This window comes from Lepus europaeus, chromosome 18 (genome assembly GCF_033115175.1).
Source record: "Lepus europaeus isolate LE1 chromosome 18, mLepTim1.pri, whole genome shotgun sequence".
Lineage (NCBI taxonomy): Eukaryota > Metazoa > Chordata > Mammalia > Lagomorpha > Leporidae > Lepus > Lepus europaeus.
Genome location: NC_084844.1, coordinates 44487160 through 44505291, shown reverse-complemented (window position 1 = coordinate 44505291; position 18132 = coordinate 44487160). Strand labels below are relative to the sequence as shown.

Genomic DNA, 18132 nt, shown 5'->3' with positions numbered 1-18132 from the left:
GCCACAATAACTAGGACTAAACAAATAATCGGTTTGTATATGTCTTTCAAATACAAATGATGTTTTAGGAATGGGAGGTTAGAATAGAATTGAAAACATTCGCATCCCACATACAGTACTTAGGATTGATTCCTGGCTCCAACTCCTATCTTTATTTTCCTGCTGATGAAGCTCCAGGGAGGCAGTGTGATAGTTTAAGTAACCGGGTCCCTTCCACCCACGTGGCAGACCTGAATTGTGTTACTTGTTCCCATCTCCAGCTCAGCCCAGCCTCTACCCCTACCAGGCATTTCGTAGAGTTAACCAGCACATGGGAGCTTGCTTTCTCTCACTCTCCCTCTCCCTCTCAAATAAATAAATATTTACTTATGGGTATTTTAGTTATGAAATGGAATACTTAATTCATGTCTTCAAATAGAGCCTAACACTCCTAATGGTACTTTATCTTAAACTTCATTTGTACTTGGTGTTAAAGAGATAAATATTTAAAAGAGTTTCTGACTACCTTAATTAGACTCTTACCAGGCATCCCAAAGTATATGTGTGTGTGTGTGTGTGTGCGCGCACAAAGACACAGATATCCTGTTCTTGTATTTTGAAAGTGTTCTTCAAGATATAAGCTTGGGAAATTACAAAGCTGAGCAGAGTTAAAGCAATTTTTGTGGTTTTTTTTAGTAAAACTATCCAGGGCCTTTTCAATATTAATATTCTTCAGAGGGAAATCATTAAGAAGTATTACTTGCACAGAGAATTTTTTTTTTAGGTATTATTTATTTATTTGAGAGGCAGAGTTAGAGAGAGAAAGGCAGAAAGGCAGAGACAGATAGAAAGGCCTTCCATCTGCTGGTTTACAACCCAAATGCCTGCAATGGCTGGAGCTGGGCTGATCCAAAGCCAGGAACCAAGAGTTTCCTCCAGGTCTGCTAATGTGGGTGTAGGGGCCAGAACACTTGGACCATCTTCCACTGCCTTCCCAGGCTATAAGCAGAGAGCTGTACTGGAAGAAGAGCAGCTGGGACACAAACCTGTGCCCATATGGGATGATGGTGCCGCAAGCAGAGGTTTAGCCAACTACGCCACAGAGAGGCCAGAGACTCTTTTTTTGTTTGTTTGTTTGTTTGGACAGGCAGAGTGGACAGTGAAAGAGAGAGAGACAGAGAGAAAGGTCTTCTTTTTTCCGTTGGTTCACCCCCCAATGGCTGCTGCGGCTGGCGCACCGTGCTGGTCAGAAGCCAGGAGCCAGGTGCTTCTACTGGTCTCCCATGCAGGTGCAGGGCCCAAGCACTTGGGCCATCCTCCACTGCATCCCGGATCACAGCAGAGAGCTGGAATGGAAGAGGAGCAACTGGGACACAATCCGGCGCCCCAACCGGGGCTACAACCTGGGGTGCTGGTGCCGCAGGCGGAGGATTAGCCTATTGAGCCGTGGCACCAGCCAGAGATTGTTTTAAAAACAGAGCAGAAGGGACTGTCTGGAGTTCCATATAACAAACTTGTACGGTCCAGTATTATGACTGGTAAAGCCAGTGCCTGCAACAATGGCTTCCCATATAATCACCAGTTCATGTCCTGGCTGCTCCACTTCCAATCCAAGTTCTGGCAAATGCTAATGGTCTGGGAAAAGCAGCAGAAGATGGCCCAAGTATTTGAGCCCCTGCACCCATGCGGGAGACCCAGATGAAGCTCCTGACTCCTGGCTTCAGCCTGGCCCAGCACTGGCTCTTGGGGCCATTTGGGCACGAACCAGTCGATGGATGATCTCTCTGTAACTCTTTCAAAAATAAATAAATAAATCTTAAAAAAAGACAACAATTTGACAATTTCGGTCAAAGAGAACAATATTCTTCAAATATTTTTATTCATTTACCTCCTAAAATTTATAAAAATTGTATCTTCCCTTGCACATTTCTGGATAACAACATTTTATAAATTTAATAGTTACAAAAGATGTAAAAGTACAGCATACACGTATACTGTATATTGTCCACATATTTTAAAGAGCTTTAAAATGTGGAATTGCATAATGACTTCATTCAATTTACTAATCACACTGCTTTATAACCTTATTAGCAGAGCCAGTCTTCATGGTAATATCAATCAGACAGATGAGAATTACTTTGTCAGAAAAAAAAAAATCTGGCTTTACATTTCAATGAGAACAAACATGTTAACTTGTTTCCAGGACAATCATTTCAGTTTTGAAGTCTACATAGAAGAAAAAGGGGAGAGGGGTGAAAGGTATTGGGAGAAAAAGCAAGAGTAAAAGTAAGGGAAGGATGATATATAGAAAAGGACAGGGTGTCTCTCTCTCTCTCTCTAATATTTATTTATTTATTTATTTGAAAGGCAGAGGTGGGGTGGGGAGAGACAGAGATCAATCTTCTATCCAAGGGTTCACTCCCTAAATGGCCCCAATGGCCACGACTGGGCCAGGCAGAAGCTAGGAATCTGGAATTCCATCTGGGTCTGCCATGTGGGTGCAGGGGCCCAAGGACTTGGGCCATTTTTCCTTGCTGTTATTAGGCATGTTAGCAGGGAGCTGTATTGGAAGCGGAACAGCCAGGACTCTAATTGGCACCAGATGAGATGCTGGTGCTGCAGGCCATGGCTTAACACACTTTGCCACAAATAAGGACAGGATCTTGTCATCAGTTTGTGCCCTGACCCTTCAAAATTTCTTCAAGATGTTATTACATTGGCAAAATGTCTCTGGTTGCCTCTAAGGCTTTCACATCACAGAGCAATACGTCACCACAGTATTCACAACATAGGAAGCCTTTCGTTTATAAAGCAGGACAAAGGAAGATTGAAAGGTAGATGAGAAAGAATATGCACTTGACCTAAGACATCACATCACACTCAGTGTACATAAAGAGGACCCATAGGGAAGTTAAAGATCTGAAAAAGTATTCCCTTCAAATTTTACTGATAGATACCTGATTTTTTAAAAGGTTTATGTATTTATTAGAAAATCGGAGTTACATAGAGAGAGGGATAGAGACACAGACAGAGACAGAGAGAGAGATCCATTGGTTCACTCCCCATATGATTGCAAATGGCAAGGCCTGGGCCATGCCAAAGCCAGGAGCATCATCTGGGTCTCCCACATAGGTGGCAGGAACCCAAACCCTTAGACCAGCTTCTGCTTTTTTCCCAGACCACTAGCAGGGAGCTGAGTTGAAAGTGGAGCAGCTGGGATACAAACTGGCACACATATGGGATGCTGGCATCACAGGTGGGAATCTTGCCTGCTATGCCACATGGCCATACCCCTAGTTAATTATTTATGAATGAAACTAGATAATGTCTAGATCTGTTTAAAAATAATGGGGTAGGCAAGAAAAGAGAGTACATAGGGTAGTTCTGGCTATGTGTTATTGTTGGGCTGAGTGACGGGTACATATGACCAGTATATTTGAAATTTCTGACACTAAAAAGTCAAAACAAAACAGGAAAAACTCAAGTCCCTGTGTTCAAGGATTCTTAGTCTAAAGATCAGTGATATAGTAAATATCCAGCCACTGTGGCCATTTGGGGCGTGAACCTGCAGATGGAAGATTTAGCTCTCTCTCTGCCTCTGCTTCTCTGTAACTCTGCCTTTCAAATAAAAATAAATCTTTTTTTAAATTTTTTTTTAAAAAGATTTATTTATGTATTTGAAATTCAGAGTTACACAGAGAAGGAGAGGCAGAGGGAGAGAGAAAGAGGTCTTCCAACCGATGGTTCACTCCCCAGTTGGCTGCAACGGCCGATCCGAAGCCAGGAGCTAGGATCTAGGAGCTTCTTCCAGGTCTCCCATGTGGATGCAGGGACCCAAGGCCTTAGGCCATCTTGCACTGTTTTCCCAGGCCATAGTAGAGAGCTGGATCGGAAAAGGAGCAGCCAGGACTAGAACCGGCGCACATATGGGATGCCTGCGCTTCAGGCCAGGGCATTAACCCACTGCACCACACTGCCAGCCCCAAAATAAATTAAAAAAAAATTTTTTTTTTGACAGGCAGAGTTAGACAGTGAGAGAGAAAGAGAGAAAGGTCTTCCTTCTGTTGGTTCACCCCCCAAATGGCTGCTATGGCCGGCATACTACGCCAATCCGAAGCCAGGAGCCAGGTGCTTCCTCCTAGTCTCCCACGCGGGTGCAAGGCCCAAGCACTTGGGCGATCCTCCACTGCCTTCCTGGGCCACAGCAGATAGCTGGACTGGAAGAAGAGTGACCAGGACAGAATCTGGTGCCCCAACTGGGACTAGAACCCAGAGTGCCGGCGCTACAGGCGGAGGATTGGCCTAGTGAGCCGCGCGCTGGTATAAATAAATCTTTTTTTAAAAAAATCCACACACGAATTACCACTTACCATGTTTATCTCTCCCCCTATTTGACTGTTTCAAATTTTTTTATCCCCACATCCCATTTATGATGCAAATCCTAATGGGAAAGCAACTGTGGCAAGGATAACATGAAAAAATAAAATGCAGAAGCATTCCAAGTCTATAGTTAAAACTAAATATAACGCTTAAAGTAAAACTGTCTGAAAACCGCAGTGTATTTTTAGGGGAAAAAAAGACATCTGAAAAAAAAAAAACTTTACCTATTTTAATCAGGAGGATTAACATCAGATAGGAATATTCTTACCAATAAGGCGTTCCCACAAAAGAATTGGCAGGAGATGCCATGGATGCAGATCCAAAGTCAGCAAGTTTCACTTGGCCTGGTTCTGTCAGAAGGATATTTCCTGCTTTGATATCTCTGGGATTAAGAAACACAGCAAATTATTTATTTTTCTCATTAGACTGTGTTTAAAATGATAAAAATCAGGTAAGAATTCATAAAATAGGGAAAGATAAATCAAAATAATTGAGAATCCCATAATTGTGGTAAAGAGATGAAGACAAAAAAATACAGAACCCAAGTAAGAATACTAGTATAGTAACAATTTTCTGAGACAAATACCACTAAAAAACAAATTAAAAAAAACAAAAAAACAGAAAGCAAGGTCATTACAGTATATAATCTATATTTAAGCCTCTGTTTATTGGTACAAACCATGGCTTTTGAAATATACCTTAATTAGGTAACAGCCACATCTTAATGTGTAAGATTTCTGAGAATCTAATTTAAAGTAAATAAGAAAACATAAAAAGAAAACAGAAACTTATCCTACAAAGTTGGTTTTTTAAGAGATTATTCATATCATTTCCAAACTTTAGCATAGCTATAATTAAATAAGAAATAAAACTAAAGCAAATTACAATATTACTGACGTCAGATTTACTTTGAAACTTAACTTTCTCCAAACTAAGAAAATGAAGAATATTTTTATAATGGGACTCTATGTCCAATAGGCATTATAACAATAATCTAACCTTTCAAAAAATTATTGTCCTACAAACAATACTATGTGAATCTATTTTCCTTCCAACCTTTTTTTTTTTTTTTTTTTTTTTTAATTAAGAGGTAGTCTGAAGTTAAAAAAGCCCTAGGTTCTAATCCAAACCCTGTGATTCATTTATTTACTAGTATAAATGTTCCCCTTGGGCTTTATTATCATCACTTAAGAAATGACAGCCTATTAATTCACATTGGCCTTGTCATATAGTTTAATATGTACTGCCTGATTTATATATATATAATTTTAAAATGCTGTTTCCTTCTAAAACAGCCAAAACCAATACCAGTGACAAAAATGCACTATAAAATGTGTTAACTTCAGTTTTTTTTTTCATCAAAGATTACTAAGGATTAATGTGCAAAAGCATAGTCTTATGTAGCTTTTATTTACTCATGATTAGAATAATCAATGAAAGAAATTTCAGTTTTAGCTCTCTACATAAACTTTGGGGAATTACAGTAAGAAATTGGAGCATCACTTTGTTCAAATGTAAAATGAGAAAAAAAGATTACATGATTCCTTACATCCCTTTCAGTTTGCAAATTGACTCTACAATTAAATTTCTATGGCAAATCTATGACGTGTACATATTTAGAAGATCCAGCAGCACATATAAGTCAAAAAGTATCTTAAACAGAGATACAAAGAGTATCAGTATGTTCTTTTTAATACACTGACAATCCAAAAATAAAAAAGATTATATAATTCAAATTGACTATATCCAACAAAAATTTCAAGGTTAATAAATTCTAGATTTGACAGATACAACAAGCTATTTGCTTGTCAATATTTAATAATTTTCAAAGCACTTACCTATGGATCATAGTATGAGAATGTAAATAGGCTAGTCCCTGGAGAGCACCATGTGTAATTGCTGCTATTTCCACTTCTTGTAATGGCTTTTTGTGAACTTAAAATAAGAGTGTATTTAAAAATCATTATTACATAGAACACCTTTGTTTTATAAATATACTTATCTAATATATGGGTATATTTTAAAAGCTGACATTTGGCAAGAAAAAATTTCTATAACAAAATGATAAAATTATTGAACTTCCTAATTAATACATAGTTGTGCCAGCAGTTAAAAGGTATAATTCTCAGCCAATTTTCCTTTTAAATAACAATATTGAACAATTACTTGGTGAGTATAAAGACAAAAATACCAAAGAAATTCTTTATTTTTTAAAAAAAATTATTTCAGCAGCGTCAGTGGCTGGGGGTTGGGGGAGACACAGAGAGACAAGACAGAGATTTCCCACTTACTGGTTCACTCCCCAAATGGGTGCAACAGTGAGGGCTAGGCTAGGCCAAAGCTGGGAACTGGAATTCAATCCAGGTCTCCCATGTGGGTGGCAGAGACCCAACAATTTAAGCCACCACCTAGAGTCCACATTAGCAGGAAGCTGGAAGGCCAAAGGGAGCTGGGACTCAAACCCACATACTCCAATATGGGATGTGAGCATCCCAACCATTAGGAAAGATGGCTATCCCAGAAGTTTTCCTTTATCCTAATTTATCTATCTTTAACTTGTACAGAAAGAGGACCAAATTGAATGAAAAAGAATCCTGAAAAATGTAAAGTCATGATGACAGACAACCTGCCTCCTTTATGCTACTATTTAATATTTAATAAGAATAGCACATACTGAGAATATGAAAAAGTTAAGGATTTTTTTTCCAGAAATCTCAAACTATTTAGTTATTAAACATTACATAATTTCTAACTGAATTAGTCTATTAATAAATTTCTTTTTAATTGGAGAGACAATTATTTGGAATTAATTTTTAAGTGTGTGTGTGTGTGTGTGTGTGAGAGAGAGAGAGAGACAGAGAGAGAGACAGACAGACTGACAGAGACTGACTCAGAAAAGAGAAAGAAAGCTCCCATCCAGTGGTTCACTCTTTAAATGCCTTCAAAGGTCAGGATTGGGCTGAGAGGAGGCCAAGAGCTGGGAACTCAAGCCAAGTCTCACATGTGGGTGGCAGGAAGCCAGTTACTTGAGCCATCACCACTGCTTCTCAGGGTCTAACCTGTAAAAGCTGAAGTCAGGAGATAGAGATAGGTATCGAATCCAGGCAATCCAAGTCGATTTGAGGGCATCTTAACCACTAGATCAAATGCCTGCCCCAATACTTTTATAACTATTGAAGGAAACCTACCTTCTAGTAAATCTGAAGCAGATCCTAAACAATATTCCATTACAAGCTAAATGGAAAGAAAAGTTATAAAAGCATTAAAATACATTTTTACAAATATTCTATTTGAGATCAAAATTTTACCAAGAAGTTAAGAAAATTGTTTGTGGTAAAACAAACGTCATCATTTACATTTTATCAATAATATTCAACAATTTGGTAAATGGATATATAAAACTAAGCCACTGATACCTCAGTCTTTTAATAAAGCCATATATAATTACCAAGTACAATTAGAAAGGAATAACATATTCTATGACTATTAGCCTGTAATAACAAAGCTGATCATTGTTAGGAAGCAGAAAACTGCTCTCTGGAACTACATATACAACAGCTTGGTTACAGCTTAAATGTTTCCTTTAAAGCAAACACAAAGTACCATATATGTGCCAGGTATTTTATATATATTAACCGATTTAACCCTTGCAACAACCTTGAGGGAGGTCTAGTATTACACTTGTTTCATAAATGGAGAAACTTTGACAGAGTGGTAACCTAGCCAATGTCACTGCTTATTCTTAAACCATAGCTTCACTTACAGGTGTCACCACCACCCCATCACCAAAATTAAACTGCATTAAAATGTAAAAAAAAATTAAAAAGCTAAAACTAAGTTGCATTTATTAAAATGATACTCAGTTGTGCTTATTAATTTTTCAAAATAAGAGGTAATTCATATTCAAAGAAATTTAATCTTTGTCTTACAAGATACATCTTATTACACACATATACCATTATAGATACTACCATGTCCTATCAATGGTAACAATAGGGTAAAATTAATCTGTACTTCTTATAATAAAGTGCCTCAATTCTCTAACTTTAGTATTACTCAATCAATAAATCAGTATAAGTTCAAATTTCATAAAGATTTGACCAAATTGCATCAAGGTTATTTTGGTGAAATGGACATAATATATTTGTATCAAAAAACTGTTTTCGCAATGTTGAATGCTTGCATTAAAACACATGGAAGGTATTTTACATGGACGTTAGCAGAATTCTAGAAATGCTGCCCTTTCAGTCTCGGTATGAACAAATATTTCCGGTGTTTTCACATGTTTCTACACAAGCAGACACTCTGAATTAGTTCATTCTTAACTTACAACCAAAATTACAAAGAGAGAACAGGTACCAACCCATGCTGTGTGTTCACGTAAATAGCAGCCTTTGTATTCTATACTGTTGGGATGCTTTATTCTTTGTAGAAACTTGACTTCTTTAATAATGTCCTGCCATTTCTGTGGGGAGAAAAGAAAAGGGCAACAAATTATGAATTGGTGTCCTAACTCTAAGAAGGCTATAAAAAATAGGTTATAAAGTTACAGAAGAAAAAATTACTAGATAAAGAAGGGTTAACAAGAACATACACCTTTGCTTAACTTGAATTTTTAAAAAGGTTTATTTATTTATGTATTTGGGAGGCAGAGTTACAGGAGAGAGAACTAGAGAGATCTTCCACCTACTGGTTCACTCCCTAAATGGCCTTAATAGCCGGGGCTGGCCGAGGCCAAAGCCAGGAGCCTGGAACTCCATCTGGGTTTCTCATATAGGCACAGGAGCCAAAGGACTTGGGTAATCCTCTGCTGCTTTCCCAGGTGCATTAGCAGAGAGCTAAATCAAAAGTTGAACAGCTGAGACTTAAATCAGCATAAATAAGGGATATGAGTGTTGCAGGCAGCAGCTTAACTCACTGTACCACAAAGCTAGCCCCTAATTTGTAATTTTTAGATGAAATACCAAAATATAAAAATTTAAAAATAACATTCATAAAGTTTACAATGCAATTATTTAATTTACAAAATTACTTCATTTGAGGTACAACAAATTTTAGTTTGATAAAATTTATTAGCAAAGAGCCTTATAAAATTCTATAATCCTAGGATAGCCCTGTGGTGTAGTGGATTAAGCCACCATCTGTGATGCCAGTATCCCATACATGCCTGGGAAAGAAGCTAAGGATAGCCCAAGGGATTGAGCCCCTGCCACCCACATGGGAGACCCAGATGAATCTCCTGGCTTTGGCCTAGCCCAACCTTAGCAGCCATTTGGGGGAGTGAACAAAAGAATGGAAGATCTCTGTGTATAGGGTGTATAGGGTGTATAAGGGGTGTGTGTGTGTGTGTGTGTGTATGTTTCCTTCTTTCTATAACTCTTTCAAATAAAATAAATAATAAATCTTAAAAAAAAAAAAAGAGGATGTATTCTAAACAGTTACTCTTAAGAAACAACCAAAAACTCTTAAAAATACAGGTACTTGGGCTGGCGCCGCGTACTAGTCCTGATTGCTCCTCTTCCAGTCCAGCTCTCTGCTGTGGCCCAGGAAGGCAGTGGAGGATGGCCCAAGTCCTTGGGCTCTGCACCTGCATGGAAGACCAGGAGGAAGCACCTGGCTCCTGGCTTCGGATCGGTGCAGCACGCTGGCCGTAGCGGCCATTTTGGGGGTGAACCAACGGAATGAAAACTTTTCTGTCTCTCTCTGCCTAACTCTGCCTGTCAAAACAAAACAAAACAAAACAAAAAAAAACAAAAAAAACAAAACCAGGTACTTGGGTCCATACTCAGAGGTATGGTATGAGAAAGGGACTAAGAATTTGTTTTTCTTATTTGTTTTCTTTTTTTTTAAGCTTTACCACTGATTTGGACTATGTAATTCAGAGAAGGGAAAGTAGTGTAATAAAAACCTTAAGATATGCTTTCTACTAGATTTATTTTTTTTTAAAGATTTATTTATTTATTTATTTGAAAGGCAGAGTTACAGAGGAAGAGGCAGAGAGAAAAAGAGGGAGGGAGGGAGGGAGGGAGGGAGAGAGAGAGAGAGAGAGAGAGAGAGAAATTCTTCCATCTGCTAAATCATTCCCCAAATGGCCACATCAGCCTGAGCTGGGCTGATCCAAAGCCAGGAGCCAGGAGCTTCTTCCAGGTCTCCCATATGGGTGGAGGGTCCCAAAGACTTTGGCTGTCTTCTACTGCTTTCCCAGACAATCAAAGAAAGCTAGATCAGAAGTGGTGTAGCCATAAATTCAGGAAACCTGCTTTATGGCTTTAAATTTTAAATTTTACTTATTTGAAACAGAAAGACAGAGATCTCCATTCATTGGTTTGCTCCCCAAATGCCAGCAATAGCAGAAGCAGGGCCACTCTAATATGGGATGCCAGCATCTCAAGAGTCATCTCAATCACTACTCCAAACAACAGCAATTCTGCAAGTTTGGATGAGAATTTATTAGGCATCCTCCTTGGATTTCTTATTTAGCCCCTAATGACTTTTGTTTCTTAATCATAAAACAATCTTAAAGGGCATCCACTTTTCTTCAGCTAATAAGATACTGAAATTTATGGATGAGCTAATGGGCTGGTATCACTGCTTTTAAGTGGCTTAAAACTGAAAGGCCTTATGTTGAGAAATAAATTTTATATTTTTATCTTTTAAGTCTATTTTTCAATACCTGATTTCAAACTCCTTGTATTATTATATCATAGTATATTCATCATGAAAGCAAGACTTATAGTAAAATAGATTCCAAAAAATAGTAGGAAAACAAAATCTTTGTAGCAAATAGTAAAATAGTAGGAAAACAAAATGTTGTGGCATAGCAGGTAAAGCTGCTGCCTGAAACACTGCTGCCTGCAAAGCTGGTATCCCATATGGGCATTGGTTCGAGTCCCAACTGCTCCACTTCTGATCCAGCTCATTGCTAATACACCTGGAAAAGCAGCAGAAGATGGCCGAAGTGCTTAGGCCCCCTACACCCACATGGGAGACCTGGAAGAAGCTCCTAGCTCCCAGCTTTGGCCTGGCACAGTCCATACTGTTGCAGCCATTTGGGGAATGAACCAGCGGATGGACGATCTCTCTTTGGGGCCGGCATTGTGGCATAGTGGGTAAAGCCACTGCTTGCAGTGCTGGCATCCCATATGGGCGCCAGTTTGAATCCTGGCTGCTCCATTTCTGATTCAGCTCTTTTCTATGGCCTGGGAAAGCAGTAGGAGATGGCCCAAGTCCTTGGGCCCCTGCAGCCTCGTGGGAGACCTGGAAGAAGCTCCTGGGTTCGGATAGGTGCAGCTTCGGTTGTTGCGTCCATCTAGGGAGTAAACCATCGGATGGAAGGTCTCTCTCTCTCTCTCTCTCTCTCTCTCTCTCTCTCTCTCTCTCTCTCCTCCCTCCCTCCCTCCCTCCCTCTGCCTCTCTATAACTCTGCCTTTCAAATAAATAAATAAATCAAAAAATAAAATCTCTCTCCTTTTTCTTTCAGATAAATAAAATACATCTTTAAGGTCTTTTGGCACATTGGTCAAGGTACTGGTTGGGATGCCAGCATCCCATGCTGGAGTGCCTAGATTGTACTTCCAGCTCCACTTCTGAGTTCAGCTTCCTGTTAATATGTACCCTGGAAAGCAATGGGTGATGGCTCAAGTAGCTGAGACCCTGCTACTCACATGGGCGACCTGGACTGAGTTCCTAGCCCCTGGCTTTAAGCTTAGTCCAAACCTGGCTGCTGCAGACATTGGAAAGTCAGCCAGCAGACAGAAGATATCTCTTTGTCTCTTTGCCTTTTTAAATAAATTTTTTAAATACTAAGGTCCATTTAATATAGTAGCAATAATTTACTTATTTTTTTTTCAGATTGTTACATACTTCCTATTGATTAAAATTTAGTTTAAAATAGACAAACAATTTTTATTTATTTACATTTTAAAGATCTATTTATTTAAAAGGTGGAGTGGCAGAGAGAGAGAGAGAGATTGATCGATCTTCCATCCTTTGGTTCACTCCCCAAATGGCTGCAACAGCCAGGTCTGTACCAGGCCAACACCAACAGCCAGGAACTCCACCCTGATCTCCCACATGGGTGCAGGGACCCAAGCACTTAGGCCATCTTCTGCTGCTTTCTCAGGTGCATTAGCAGGGAGCTGGATGGGAAATGGAGCAGCTGGTACTCAAACAAGCACTCTGATATAGTACATTAGTGTTGTGTGCGGTAATTAACCTGCTGTGCCACAAAGCCAGTCCTAAACAATTTTTAAACATCTACAGATATTATATTCAACAAAATTTACTGTCAAGAATATCTTAATTAGTCCTTTAGAAACTGACAATGCCTCCAAAATACACATAGAATAATATAGCAAACAACAGTTTAAAAAGTTAAAAATCATAGGTAAGTTACATAGCTTTTGGGATACCAGTAATGTTGTATATATGGCTCTATGTAGTAGATTATAAAAGAAAAGTAAGCCGGCGCCGTGGCTCACTTGGCTAATCCTCTGCCTTGCGGCGCCGGCACACCGGGTTCTAGTCCCGGTCGGGGTACCGGATTGTGTCCCGGTTGCCCCTCTTCCAGGCCAGCTCTCTGCTGTGGCCAGGGAGTGCAGTGGAGGATGGCCCAAGTACTTGGGTCCTGCACCCCATGGGAGACCAGGAGAAGCACCTGGCTCCTGCCATCGGATCAGCGCAGTGTGCTGGCCACAGTACGCCTACCGCGGCGGCCATTGGAGGGTGAACCAACGGCAAAGGAAGACCTTTCTCTCTGTCTCTCTCTCTCTATCCACTCTGCCTGTCAAAAAAAAAAAAAAAGAAAGAAAGAAAAGTAAGATACACATTTAAGATTTGTATACATTTATTTCTGTATGCTGTGCTTCAAAAAAATTCCACCCATTCTCTGCAGTTAAAAATAGCATGTCTTTCTCAAACATGCCAATAAAAGTATACATATTTAACCCACCTCAGTAGACTGCTTTCCACTGTAAGACATTTTCTTGATAGCCACCACTTCATTGGTACGCACATCTCGTGCCTAAAATTAAAAAAAAAAAAAATGATAAGTTTTAAAATGAACAGATTAAATCAGCACAATGATTTCTTTGAGAATAAAAGCACTTATAAGCTATCATGTGAAAAAGGACATAAAAACTGCTTTTAGGGGAGAAGCCATAGGGAGATATAAGTCAAAGAATGCAAAATACCAGACATATAGGATGAACAAGTCCAAAGATTAATAATAATGTAGATTACAGGCACCAGGCTGCTCCACTTCCAATCCAGCGCTCTGCTATGGCCTGGGAAAGCAGTAGAAGATGGCCCAAGTCCTTGGGCCCTTGCGCCCATGTGGGAGACCTGGAAGAAGCTCCTGGCTCCTGGCTTCAGATTGGCGTAGCTCTGGCCATTGCGGCCAATTGGGGAGTGAACCAGTGGATGGAAGACCTCTCTCTCTCTCTCTCTCTCTCTCTCTCTTTCTCTCTCTCCCTCTCCCTCTCCTCTCCATGTAATTCTGAATTTCAAATAAATAAATAAATCTTTAAAAAATAAAAAAATAATGTAGATCTAATAATAATGTAGAATGAGGAATAAAGTTAATAAAATTCTATGGTATTACAGACTTTTGTTAAATAAGATGTTAGCTGCTCGTTTCTATGTGAGATGACAGGTACATTACCTACTTCACTATAGTAACCATTTTATTGTTTCTACTATTCTATAATTGCATATTGGAAATCTCAGATATATACAACAAATTAAAAAAATTCTTTTTTCTTTGAGAGGCAGAGAGAGAAAGAGAGATAGAACAGAGCTCCCACTCATTCACTAGTGTACTCTTCAAATGCCTGCACTGGCAAAGACTGGACTGGGTTGAAGCTGGAAGACACAACCCAGAACTCAATCTAAGTGACCCATGGAAGTGCCAGAAACCAAATTACATGAGCCATCACTACTGCCTCCTCCTAGAGCTGGTTTTAAGAGTTGCTGCCAGGTATTGAACCCAGGCTCTCTGATGCAGGATATCAACATCTTAATTGGCTTCTGAAGCTCTAACTGCCTACCCCTACAACAAAATTTACTCACAAAAGCACAAAAATAATCCTGCTCAAAAGAAAAAAAAAAAAAAAAGCACAACCCTATATCAAAGGCACTGCTCCCCCAATGCATACTGATACAATTTCAAAAATATACACAATATTTATTTTCCAAAGAGACATACTCAAAGATGACATAGTCTATCCTCTATCTAATCCTTTCTACTCTACCCAGCAAATACCATACCATTCTACATCACTGACTCTTAAATTTTATTAAAGTATAATTTCTTAATCTCATCAAAGAATACATTTAATGCCTGTATTATTTACTGGATGTAAACCATACTCAAAATCATTGCATCACATTAAGTGCCTACATGCCAAGAATTTTCTCAATGGGATTTTTTTAAATAAAGATTTATTTATTTATTTGAAAGCCAGAGTTACACAGAGAGAGGAGAGGCAGAGAGAGAGAGAGAGAGAGAGAGAGAGAGACAGAGAGAGAGGGAGGGAGAAGGAGAGAGAGAGAGAGAGGTCCTCCATCCGATGGCTCACTCCCCAGTTGGCCGCAATGGCTGGAGCTGTGCCGATCCGAAGCCAGGAGCCAGGAGCTTCTTCCAGGTCTCTCATGCAGGTGCAGGTCCTTGGGCCATCCTCCACTGCCTTCCCAGGCCATGGCAGAGAGCTGGATCAGAAGTGGAGCAGCTGGGTCTCGAATCGGCGCCCATATGGGATGCTGGTGCTTTAGGCCAGGTCATTAACCCACAGCACCACAGCACCGGCCCCAATGCGATTGTTATATAAGGCCCATCTGTATTTACAAAACACTCTATTTTTCCTATATTCTATATTCCTCCACATTATTGTGTAGGGAGAGTAAAGAAACAAGTTCAGAATCAGACAAAACTGTATTTCAGAAAAAAGAATGTTTTTGTAATGCCTATTTCCTGGGTCCTACTTTCCTTATTTTGTGTCCAATCGAGAAGTCAAACAAATGTTAGCAACATAAAACATACACAGACACAGCCTGTGTACAAACATGTTCAAACAAAGAGATTTTACTAGGATGTATAACTAAATGTTAACAATGTCTGTCTTTGCATCATGAAATTACAGATGGAATTTTTCTTACATCTATTTGTCTCCAATTTACAAATGGGAAGTAAATTAGAAGCACAAATTGTAAAGAATTTGAAACATTTTCTACAGAGGAAATATTTTAGGTGTGGTTGTATTGCTAAGGTTCCCATAAGGAAAGAGACTAAATCCATAATTTTACCATGATATTAAACAGCTATATACTATTTGTTGCTATTTTCTATAATACATTTACTGATTAAAATCTACTCTACACACACACACACACACACACAATAGGTTCAGAATTGTCAAACAATATCCCTGTGAGAAAGTCACTAGTCTTATGTTCTTTCCTCCCTTTGTGTGTTTATGCTGCTCATTTATAATATGCTTAGGTTCATTTGTTACAGTTTGTATTCCATTTGGGTTTCACTCAAGCATGGCTGATAATATTTTGCTTTTTAAAGACCCATTTATTTATCTGAAAGACAGAGCTACAGAGAGGCAGAGGCAGAGGCGAGAGAGAGGTCTTCCATCCGCTGGTTCACTCCCCTGGTGGTAACAATGACCAAAGCTGACCTCATCAGAATCCAAGAGCCAGGAGCTTCCTCCAGATTTCCCACATGGGTTCAGGGGCCCAAGCAGTTGGGCCTTCTTCCACTGCTTTCCCAGGCCATAGTAGAGAACTGGATTGGAAATGGGGCAGCTGGGACATGAACCAGCGCCCATATGTGATGCTGGTACCATAGACAGTGGCTTTACCCACTATACCAAAGTGCTAGTCCCACTGATAATATTTTTAATGAAGACATAAAATTCACTCATCATAGTGAACACAATTAAGCAGATATCAGCCCTGGCAAACATGAATGAAACTACTGTAAATATTCATGCATAGGTTTTTATGTAAACTTAAATTTTTTATTTCTCATGGGTTACTATCTAGAAATGGGATGTGTAGCTCATATGGTAATTATATGTTTAACTTTACTGTTTTCCACAGTGCCAAGACCACTTAGCATTCCACCAACAATGTATGAGATTTCCAGGTGTTCTACTTACTCATAAGCTATATGTATTTCCTGAATTTTTTCCTTTCTGTTTTTTTTTTTTTAATGTATTTATTTATTTGAGTGGCAGATGTACAGAGAGAAAAGAGACAGAGAGAGAGAGAGAGAGATCTTCTATCCACTGGTTCACTCCCCAGATGGTTTCAATGGCCAGTGCTAGGCCAGGATGAAGCCAAGAGCTAGGAGCTTCTTCTGGGTTTCCTACATGGGTGCAGAGGCCCAAGCGCTTGGGCCATCTTCCACTGATTTTCCCAGGCACATTAACAGAGAGCTGGTTCACAAGTCAAGAAGATGGGACTCAAAACAGGATGCCAGCATTGCAGGTTCGTGGCTTTTACCTGCTACACCTCAACACCGGTCTCTTTTTAATTTTTTTAAAGGAATTCTTTTTTTTATTATTTTTTATTTTTTTGACAGGCAGAGTGGACAGTGAGAGAGAGACAGAGAGAAAGGTCTTCCTTTTGCCATTGGTTCACCCTCCAATGGCCGCAGCGGTAGGCGTGCTGCGGCCGGTGCACCGCGCTGATCAGGAGGAGCCAGGTGCTTCTCCTGGTCTCCCATGGGGTGCAGGGCCCAAGCACTTGGGCCATCCTCCACTGCACTCCCTGGCCACAGCAGAGAACTGGCCTGGAAGAAGGGCAACCGGGACAGGATCGGTGCCCCGACCGGGACTAGAACCCGGTGTGCCGGCGCCGCAAGGCGGAGGATAAGCCTAGTGAGCCGCAGCGCCGGCTTAATTTTTTTAAAGGAATTCTAGAGATGGGTAGTGGTATCTCCATGTATTTTTAATTTCTGTCTCCCTAAGGACTAGTGATGCCGAACACTTTTTCATATTATTATTTGCCATCTGAATTGTTGTGGTGATGTTTCAATTTGGACCTTTACTCTGTATTAAAAATTCTTTATTTGAAAGTCAGAGAGAGAGAAAGAGAGAAAGGATAGACAGAGTGAATTCCCATCTGCTGATTCACTCCCCATATGCCCATAACTGCCAGGGCTGGGCCAGGCCAAAGCTAGAAACTGGGACCCAACTATTTGAGTGAACATCCATTGCCTTCCAGGGTACACATCAGCAGGATGTTGGAATTGGGAGTACAACTGGGACTCAAACCCAGGCACTTGGATATGGAATGCAGGCATACCAATCAGCAGCTTAACCACTGTGCCAAAAAATGCCGCTTGATTAGTTTTAAGGAGTTAATGTCCTTATTTTTGAGTATTTATAGAACTCTGAATATGTTCTAGATAAAAATTCTTAAATTTGTAACTTAAAATTATTTTTGCCCAATTTGTGGTTTTCTTTTTCATTCTCTTAACAGTATTCTTTGAAGGGGCTGGCATTGTGGTGTAGCAGGTTAAACCTCCATCTGCAAAGCCAATGCCGGCATCCCATATAGGGTGCCAGTTCAAGGCCCAGCTGCTCCACTTCCAATCCAGCTCCCTACTAATGCATCTGAGAAAACAGCAGAAGATGACCCAATCCCTTGGGCCTCTGCACTCATGTGGGAGACCTAGAAGAAGCTCCAGTTTCCTTGATTTCACCTGGCTCAGCCTCAGCTGTTGCATCCATTTAAGTAGTGCGCCATCTGTGGAATAAATAA

General features: G+C 39.8%; 1 protein-coding gene across 2 annotated transcripts in view; it reads right to left on the bottom strand.

Moving 5' to 3' along the window:
* The window catches only part of TAOK1 (TAO kinase 1), a 155187-nt gene that overhangs the window by 66901 nt on the left and 70154 nt on the right, over positions 1-18132 (bottom strand). For both annotated transcript variants that reach the window (XM_062175210.1, XM_062175209.1), the window contains 5 exons: positions 13310-13381; positions 8723-8824; positions 7548-7593; positions 6198-6294; positions 4628-4741 (listed from right to left, as the gene is read on the bottom strand). In XM_062175210.1, coding sequence (XP_062031194.1) covers positions 4628-4741; positions 6198-6294; positions 7548-7593; positions 8723-8824; positions 13310-13381 — 431 coding nt within the window. The remainder of the gene's footprint in view (positions 1-4627; positions 4742-6197; positions 6295-7547; positions 7594-8722; positions 8825-13309; positions 13382-18132) is intronic.